The sequence below is a fragment of the Montipora capricornis genome, chromosome 7 (assembly GCF_036669925.1).
Source record: "Montipora capricornis isolate CH-2021 chromosome 7, ASM3666992v2, whole genome shotgun sequence".
Lineage (NCBI taxonomy): Eukaryota > Metazoa > Cnidaria > Anthozoa > Scleractinia > Acroporidae > Montipora > Montipora capricornis.
The window spans coordinates 14,752,974-14,762,973 of record NC_090889.1 but is presented as its reverse complement, the minus strand read 5'-3'; the positions used below and the strand labels follow the sequence as shown (position 1 = coordinate 14,762,973).

The window sequence follows — 10,000 nt, the reverse complement described above, 5'->3', positions numbered from 1 at the left end:
ATGTTGGTTTTTGAGGAGAGAGAAAAACCTCTCGGAGCAGAGTAGAGAACCAACAAACTCAAAATCCAGGAATCGATCCTGGGCCACATTGGTGGAAGGCGAGTGCTCTTGTGACCACTATGCCAGCCCTGTTATAGTAATTCAAATTACTCCTACATGTATGTTGGTACATCAAACCTTAATCTCGCAAAATTGAACTCTGTTCTTCTGCAAAATATTTCAAATTGTTTTGGTAAACCATGCAATATGGTACCTGCCTTCCAATAGAGCCAATGGGCTCTGAGGCCGAGTATAAATTGTTGTTCCATACCCCAGTTTAAATTTCTCCCCAACTCCCCTTGCTCTTAGATGTACAAAACACACCTCCTTTTAAAAATGGAAACAACCATTTAAAAATGGAAATTGAAAAGAGGGTCTTTATAATCTTGCAGGTAAATGTACTTGTACACCAAACTGTGCAATAAATTAATAAATAAATGGGAGAGGAATCGAAAGAGGTCACATAATCATCATCATCATCCTCATCATCATCATTCCAATGTAGTGTTAACGTACCAATATCAGGTAATGATTCCACGATTTCCCAGTTTGGCACTGATCTCAGAAACATGGCTACATTTTGCATAGCTTTTTCTGTTTTAGGAAAGAAAAAAAAAACAACTTATAACCTAAACTCTCTTGTTGCTTTCATTAACCTTTTCATCATTTTTCAGTTTGCCAACTGCTGACAAGAAGTTCTGTCCTTTATCTGTGATAGACCAAATAGCTTGACTAATATAATGTAGTTGAAATCACCAGTAATTTTTGTTTAAAAAGACTTCTTTTTTCTCATTTGCGTTAGCGGGCGGAATTCAACAAATCCTGCAATGGATCTGATTTGTTCCGGGAGTGGGTGAAATTTTCTCACCCATCCTGCTCACGGCTGGCAGAATCCAAGCCTTGGTTGGTTTTTTTACACCGAACTCATTTACATATACAGAAGTTAATTTTTATTAGACAAGAGGTTTGGAAATAGCATTCATAAATAAAAAATTTCTCTTTGAAAAGTTCAGTTTGTAAGTCACTTTAACACTGCATTCGCTATCAAGTGTGGTGTGAGTTACAAATTGAAAAAGTGTTTTCAGAGAGGAAAGGAAAAAGAGGAAAATAATAAATAAGTATTTACATGCTAATTATGGGTCGGTCCGTATAGCAAAAAACTGTGACTTTGGTCTTGAAACTCGGTTACTGTAACAGTTTTTGGCTATATCGACCTCCCAGCTGACAAATAACATATACCGGTATTTATTGTCTGTCATAGCGTTTTTAAAATTTAATAATTTTTCTTGCAAGCCATTTACATGTAATATACAACTACTATTACATACAGTAACAGTTGAATCCTTCAATATTATATATTAAATTTACCTTGAAAATCACACAAGTAGTTGTTAGGGTCAAGGAATCTCTTGACTAAAATATGGCGTGCCAACAAAGGGTGTGCTAAAACAAGGTTTATGTAATTCTGAAATTAAAAGGAGATCAAAACAGAACTAATGTTATATTTATTAATATTTATACCATCAATAATAAATAATTATTATTTTGGCTTGAACAGTTAAAGCAAACAAACAATAACACAAATGGACTCACTGTAAATTCTGCTAAACTGGCACATTGATTGTAATCATTAAATGCCTGGCATTATGTAATTCCATTATGTACAATGAACAATATTCACCTCCACTATCCCAAAAGTTGGCAACTTCAAGACAAATGAATACATTAATTTTTTGAAAAAAAGGGGGTTTTCAAGATACTGCAATGTTTTATGTATTGAAAAATCTTTCCCTTCAGGATGCAGAGGGCACCATTCATGCATACTAAATTTAAATGATTAAATGTAATAATATTAATTACATGTAATATTGAAATTAATAATTAATAAATAATATTTTAAAACACGAATCTTGATTATTTACCTGTAGACCCTGCTGTCTTTCAGCGATAAATGCTGTATCCATGTTACCAAATACTTTTTTAGGTGGCAAAGGTAGCTCAATTCCTGAAGTCTACAGAAATGAAATATTATACAATGTACTATCTAACAACAACTATGCTTTTAAATACCTAGATAACATTTATTAACCCTACAATGTATTGCATAATGCTTAAAATTCTATAAAAGGAAAAAGGCCACAATTACCAACTGTCTGAGCAATAAGTGCTAATAAAACTTTGTTTATGGAAAGAATATTGTGCAAAGCATGCAACTTGGGAAGGGGCTTAAAGATGCAGAAACATTAAAGTGAAAGCAGGATATATATAGCATGGTACATTACCTACATCAATGTATACAGTACAGTATGATTATATAGAATGTATGTAGTTCATACATTTCTGATGGTAAAATTGTACCGCTGTGCATCACATACACCAGATGATAAGATCAGTCAGTTTCGTTAAGAGAAATCATGATGAAGGACAGGTGCAGTGTTTATAAAATGTAAGCATGTGAATCTGATGCAAGGCACAGCTTCACTGAAATTCAAGATGAATTATTGTAATGCAGCAAGCCTTTTCTTATTTGGTTAACTTTAGGCTTCTAGAGTAATCTTACACAAAAAGCAGTTTTGAAGAAAACACTTGTGTAAGGAGTTGATTACCTCAAGGCTTGAGTGCATTGTGACAAAATCACGGTACCTGTGAGAAACCTGCAGAAAAAAAACACATCCTTCTCCAACTTAAATATTAATTACAAGGTTGTTTTCGATCGGCCCAAGATTAAAGCCGCATGCATTTTAAAACAACTGCGTCACTTTAAGTGAAGGTTGGGTGCCTGGGATATCTGGGGACCAGTCTCTAGATTGAATAACAACTCCTGCATCCTCTCAATTGACTTTTTACAGTAACTGTAACTTTCACCACAACTGTGGTGGGGGTCGCACAACAGAGTGAGGCTCCAAATTAAGTGCGCCCTTTTTACCCTCACAACCATGATATACCACAGAAGACAGACCACAACACCGGGAACTACACGCCCTACTCTTTACAACAAGTGTGCTAAGCCTCACTCCTAGGAGTGAGGCTTAGTAGTTTTTACTGTCTAATTCCAGACAAGCTTTAATAATTGTCAATAGGAAACAGTTAATGGATTCAATGGATTACCAATGCATTAACAATGCCAGTCAAAAGTGAACTGACTCCTATAGGAGTGAGACTTAGTTACTAAATTTTACTCTTTCTAATGGAGTAAAATGTCTTAAGCTGCTAATTTAATGCATGAAACCTTATCGTTGGAAATAAATAATTGGTAGCAAAAGCAGTCACGCCAAAACGCAGACTGTGCAGACCGTGCTGACCCAGGGTAAAATATGGTGTTACCTTCACTATTATTGAGAGATAACCGTAAACAGGCTAACCTGAATGTTATTTAGGCCTAATTAGGGTTAAAGCGATTGTTATTTAGGCCTAATTCAGGATAACCGAATTTTCATTTTACAGACGGTCTGCACAGTCTGCAGTCTGCGTTTTTCAGTGTCCCGTAGCGAAGGCTTAGACTCAGTATTTAAAGGGACACTTCATATTGCATGTCAAAATTGGGCGTGCATCTACCTTAACTTGTTATAGGAAATTTATGCTCACATTAATTAACATATTTGAAATGCGACTTCAATTAATGCGATTTGAAGGAATTAATTGCTTCCCAATAAAGGAAATTAACGTGAAAGAGGGGTGGAATTTTAAAATGTGGAAAATTAATGTGTCTGCTACACCACCAAAAAAGAATTTGTAGAGAACATGAAGAAAATGCAGTTGCGATACTGTCGATTTACTATTGTGAAAGATTGATGTGAAATAAAGTGCACTTGCAAATAAAATACATTGTTAATGGCTAATGGCTAGGTGAGAAAAATCTCTGGAGTATGTCACAGATTTAGGAGAAAATAATGGTAATTAGTATAAATACACAGGTGATTATACAAAATCGCGCGCTCTCATTGGCTCGCTATCTCGGATTATCAGCCGATAATCACCTCGACGGACAAAATGGCTGCCAGTAATCGTTTTGCCACTGTAAGTGAAGATGATTTCGCATTGAAATGTTTTTTTTTTTTCTCTTTTTTGAAACAATCACCTGTGTATTTGTACTAAAACAATATTATTCGCCTCAGGCTCAGTGATTATAGGTGAATATTCACCGATAATCACTTGACCTTCGGCAAATAATTGTTAATTAGTATAAATACACAGGTGATTATACAAAATTGTGCGCTCTCATTGGCTCGCTATCTCGGATTATCAGCCGATAATCACCTAGATGGACAAAATGGCCGCCAGTAGTCGTTTTGCCACTGTAAGTGAAGATGATTTCGCCTTGAAATGTGTTTTCTTTCTCTTTTTTTGAAATAATTACCGATAATCACTTTGCCTTTGGCGAATAATTGTTAATTAAGGTCCAGAAATTAACGCATTTTGAATTTACCCATTCGCACCTCAAACACCCCTTCGATGCCCCCCACTGACAAGTAAACTTGTCTGGCATTAGACAGACTAAAATCTATTAAGTGTCACCCTCAGGGGTCTATGGGTTAACAGCGCGGAATTTAACGTTAATTCAAATTAATGAAAAGTTTCCAAATTCGAGTTAATTTCCTATAATAAGGTGATTAGGTGCATTCCTGGACATAAGTGGGAATTGATATAATTACCTGTAGCTAATCATGATGGTTGTATATTTCCGACTATAAATACCAATTAATAAGATTTAATACACAATCTAATGACGAGCGGTTTTATTTCTTTTTAGGAACGATTCACACGGTACCAGATGAATTTTCTACCAGTTGAAAAATTTCATTGGCCATTTTGTTCGCAAGGAACCATGCAATATTTTCGCTCCGTTTACACAGAACTGATGAACATAGTTAAAGTTTAACCTTTGTCAGTGGTTTTACCATCTGAACTGCGCAGAGCGCTACTTTATGAAATCCAAAATGGCGTCAAGATAGAGACAGTCTAACGATAGTAGTAGTGTAACCCCGCATTCATGCAACCATGCCTTTGCCATGCAAAAATTTAGTCGGTCAAGGTGTTCACAGCGCGCTAGTTAAATTTTTGACCGTACGGGCTAAAATTTTGTCACCAATTTGGGCATTCAAATGTTTGACTGACGAGGCGTCTAAATTTTCGTACATTTAGTCTGGCTTCATGTGAATGGAATCCCTAAATGCACGAATTTTCAACCAGTAGAAAATTCGTCTGGTACCGTATGAAGTGGTATTTAATCAAATATCGATCAACTCTCCATCATACTTTTCCCTCATATATGGGCCAGTACATGTAAATACAAAGTTCCATTTGACCAGCTCCTTGATCATGACAGCTCAGTGCGGGCCAATCACATTTCATTCAAGCCCTGAATTTTTTCAGGCTTACTATAATTTGCAACTGTATAACTAGCTTCATTGACTGAAATGATATTTTGTTAAGAAAATCAATTCATAATTATGTAGTTCAACTTATATGAAATGTTGAGCACAGTAATAATAGTTATTTATTTTAGTATACTTTTAGGCAATTGTATGGGGAACATTAAAATTAAGGATTAATATCACATGACATGGGTAATTATGAAAATACAAGTGGTATTAATTTAACAAGGAAACTTGCGATTACCAATGTTTATAACAGGAGAGCAAATTTTCTTTTATTAAGAAGGTCAAGAGCGCATACCGTTGTGCAGTTTCATAGGAAGCCATTTGCGTGTTCAGATAGCGTCAATGAACCGTAAAACGCATGAATCAGTTGCACAAAATTTTATTTTTGTACAAAAATGTCAAGAAAGCAATGAAACCAGAAACGTTTAAGGTAAAAACAGAGATACAACAAATTAGAAAATATTTTTCATTGAAATCTCATTATCTAAAAGAGTGTGCACCAAAAATGAAGAACACGTTGCAATCCTTTTTCATTAGATACATTCTTGTTTTGAATCAAAACAAAACACAAGAAATTAAAAAAAAAAGGAAAAACAAAAACAATTTACTCTCCTGTTTACTTTTGTTATTTGCCAATGTGTACATAAAGACAGCCATAATTTTCTATTCCAAGGAAAATTGATTTTGAGTGCTGGCAAAGTTCCAGCCAAACGCAACTGTACCATGGCCAAAAATCTGTACAAACTACAAACTCATCAAAATTGAGAACTCGATCGTGGAAGCTAATTAATACGATGTACAAACATACGTACGAGCCAATAAAATTAGCAGGAAATAGCGATCTCGAACTAGCACTGTACCTGCCAAGAATTGTCAGGGTTGATTCCTCTTTGTACTCTCATGAGATAATCCTGGGAAATCAAAAAGCAGGATCCCAATTAAAGCTCAGCTGTCACGAAAGTGCGTTGACAACGCACAAAATTGCTACAACATTGCCGCAAAGTACTGAACATTAAAAAAAAAACCCTTACGACATATTCTTTCTTCACAACACCCTCTATATTGCATATCAATGGGGTAGTGTCATCAATAATGCCTTTTCGTTTCGGGGATACTGCCATTTCTCTTGGCGAAAACCGGACGACAACCCGGAAAACGGACAAATGCAGGATTCGTGCCGGTCGGCCGTGGAAAACTGAGGGCCAAAAGGAGCGATCGGCAGGCGCATTTAAAATGGTCAGCAGATTATTTCGAAAACATAAGCGCGGAACTGAATTGAACAACATGGCGGGAAACGTGGAATCGATGATCAGACATGATATTCATTGTTGATTTCGCTTAAATTTTTCTGCGTAAATTTCTTACTTTAAAATGCCTAAAGCGAAGGATAAAACTAAAAGGAGAAGAGTAGAAGAATTGGAGGTTTGTATGAAAGTTACAAGGTTACATTACTTAAATCATTCGATTAAAGAAATGCAGAACGTGATTTTTTTTTTTTACAGGATGACGGATCAAGTCAGTCTCAACGATCTGGCAGAAGGTAGAGTTAGCAAATTTAATTTGATGATGAAATGATTTTTGTTCAAGTCATAGGATGCAGGGCCATTTTAATGTTTCACTGAATGACAAAAATTACCCATTCATGATTGTAATTTATAAAGGTGGACTAAAGTGGCCTTAGCTTGTATTTTACAGAAACGTAAAATCCTATTTATAATTCTATATGGACCAAGATATCTGCTTACAAACATTCTTTTTGTGATTTAAATATGTCATCCATAGGAACAAAAGTACCCGTACCCTTTGTTTTAGCAGCCAATGAGGCTCTTGTTGGCATGTCAATAAGCAGGACGTAACATGTCGATCAAAGTCGATCATCGAAAACGTAGTCGATAAGTCGATGATACTCGATATTTGTCGATAATTGTCAATCGACAAGTTTAACTTGTCGATAAAAGTCGATAATCACAAGATTTTCAACTGAATATCGATTTTATCGACAAAAATGCTGACACATTTTTCAATCGCCCACGAAAATGTAAACAGCTTTCACGTAAATCCGTATGGCAATAAAGTTGAATAAAAAACTGAACAACCAAGGGGTCTGTCATTCATTACAAAATCGAATGTTTAAATTACCTTGAGAAATGATCAGTTAGTGTCAGCTGAGCTCTGTTGAGACTGCTGAGCTAACTCGTGTCCTGTAGCATAACTCAAAACTCGAAACCAGCCTAGTCCCTAGGGCCCCTCCTTTCCGCCAGTCGGAAAGATGAGAGACCCTGGGAACTCTAAGTGATCATTCGGGAGACGGAGCGGATCATTCGGAGATAGGAGCCAAACAGCGTTCTGGAAAATTACATATTAACAAATGGAAGTTTTGTTTTGTTACGATTGATTAGCGTAGGAGTTTAATAAGGTGTAATAGGATATAACATCACATATGCATAAATCACATATAACAGCTGCTATGATATGCATGCAATTCGATCTTGTAGCAGAAAAGGGTAATTTCTCTGTGTTTATTCAGGTTTATTTGAGGTTCCAATTACAATGTAAATCGGTAAAATAAAGTCTTGGCATAGCCAATCCTGCTTCAGTAAACTGTGCTTGGCAACTGTAGCCTCGTCTCCCGCCATAAACCTTTTGTTTTTGTATTTCCGATACTTGTGGATTGAAATCGATCAAAGTCGATCACAGTCGATCACAGTCGATCAAAGTCGATAATCACAAAAAAATGTGTGATCGACTTTTATCGACATCCGATATTTGTCGATTGATTAGTATCGAATTTGATCGACAACGATCGACTTTTATCGACTATCGAAATTATTGACACGTTACGTCCTGCAATAAGGCAATAATGTGCCGATCAACTCAAAACTTCAACATCCCCCTCCCCCCCTCCCGGGCATTTGAACTTTTGAAGATTGGATCGTTCAAATTCCTGCCCCCTCAGGCCAAAATGGTGTTCAAATGCCCTACTAAAGAACATGGTTGTCAGCTCCTGCTGTCTTTAATAAAGACCTTTTGAAGCCTTTTTAGTAAGCCAATCACTCACAAATGCTGCGTCTCTTCCTTTAAACTCTTCCATGTCATCCAAACATGTGTTTTATAGATGTTAGCGATTTCGGTGCCTGAAAAAAAAATTATTTGAAACCTAACGCTTCCAGTTCAATTTTCCCCACCCCACGCTAGTAAAGGTCAAATTCCCCACTCCCCGGACACAGAGGATAATCAAATGCCTATGGTTTGCCTGGGTCGGGGGGATGTTGAAGTTTCGATTTGATCAGCGCATAACATACTGAACATGTATTAACAATAGGTGTCATTAACTTAATAAAATACAAATGGGAGCTATTTGCTATTCTCTTTTTTCGCATTCCCCATAATACACTTTGTTTGCCCCCTCCCCCACCCCCAAGTTTTGCATAAACCATCATTTTCAAATGCTCTTGGGAATATGCAGTATCCCCAAGAGCATTTGAAGACCATGGTTAATGCAAAATTTGGGGGGCAAACAAAGTGTATTATGGTGAATGCAAGAAATAGAGAATAAGTCCTTGACTGTTCAAAATAAAACTGTTTGATCTAATTATAATGAAATTTTGAAAATTTACCAGATATAATTTACTTTCAAAATGATGCAAATTACATGTAGGACATACATGTACATTTATACCAAAGAAAGTGATCTTTTTTTCTGTGTGTTTTGTTTTGATTCAAAACAAGAGTCCACTATCATCTAAAATGTGAAACCTGTGGTTTGTGTTATCACAGTGCCAGTAAAAAAAAAAAAGGAAAGGAACTTTATTTAAGTGTCTAGTCGTTCTAGCGCTGGAACGCGCTAATTGGGGACACTGTAGACTGAAATGAACAATGAAAGTAAGTCAAGTCAAGTCAAATGTTGGTTTTTGAGGAGAGGGGAAACCGGAGTACGCGGAGAAAACCTCTCGGCCAGTGCAGGAATGCTTCAGAAATTGTTGTTTCTGTAAACCCAGCAAGAATATTATTTTACATGAAATAAAAGTATGTAGCTTGCTCTGGTACTTTCATCCTTTGCAAGAAAAAGTCAGCCTATCCTCACAAATAAATTATTACATGGAGATTCTATGGATGCATGTATGTGTACATTAGTGGAGATCTAGGTGAATTGGGCCAGCCTGCCTCTTCGAGATAACATTGATCATGGAAAAAAGAATTACATGTACAATGTAAGAGCTGGTCATGGACAGAGGAAAATAATGATGGTATTGGGCTGCTAGGTACAATGACTTTTGTAGGCAAGGCACTATTTAACATAATTATTACAGTTTTATTCTTTCATCCATTTTCGGAAAATAAAGGCTTTTGAATTGGGGTAAATATTAATAGCATTTGAATTTTATTAATTTATTCTTGCACAGCGGTATTTTTACTTTGTTACTTGAAACCTATAATAATTGCTCTATACCGAGCAACTTAGCCGCATCAGTTCCTTGTCAGTTCTGTTGCAAACTAACCACAACAAAACCATATCTTGGTTTTTTCGTGCATGGAAAAAGCGTTCAACTGCTGTGATGAATGGTTTCTCTGCTTGGCAT

At 36.2% G+C, this 10,000-nt stretch overlaps 2 protein-coding genes across 3 annotated transcripts in view; one reads left to right on the top strand and one right to left on the bottom strand.

Annotated features, from left to right (window-relative positions):
• LOC138058258 (PX domain-containing protein kinase-like protein) overlaps positions 1-6,608 on the bottom strand; it is a 32,284-nt gene extending 25,676 nt beyond the window's left edge. Inside the window, exons 1-6 of the mRNA XM_068904168.1 lie at positions 6,452-6,608; positions 6,281-6,331; positions 2,646-2,693; positions 1,962-2,051; positions 1,408-1,504; positions 556-633 (exon numbers count right to left, since the gene is read on the bottom strand). Of these exons, the coding sequence (XP_068760269.1) occupies positions 556-633; positions 1,408-1,504; positions 1,962-2,051; positions 2,646-2,693; positions 6,281-6,331; positions 6,452-6,541 (454 nt within the window). The 5' untranslated portion in view covers positions 6,542-6,608. The remainder of the gene's footprint in view (positions 1-555; positions 634-1,407; positions 1,505-1,961; positions 2,052-2,645; positions 2,694-6,280; positions 6,332-6,451) is intronic.
• A 65-nt stretch (positions 6,609-6,673) lies between these two features.
• LOC138058257 (non-structural maintenance of chromosomes element 3 homolog) overlaps positions 6,674-10,000 on the top strand; it is a 27,400-nt gene continuing 24,073 nt past the window's right edge. The window contains exons 1-2 of one of the 2 annotated variants that reach the window (XM_068904166.1): positions 6,674-6,842; positions 6,923-6,960. In XM_068904166.1, the coding sequence (XP_068760267.1) occupies positions 6,792-6,842; positions 6,923-6,960 (89 nt within the window). In that variant the 5' untranslated portion in view covers positions 6,674-6,791. The remainder of the gene's footprint in view (positions 6,843-6,922; positions 6,961-10,000) is intronic. The other variant, XM_068904165.1, reaches the window with a different exon arrangement.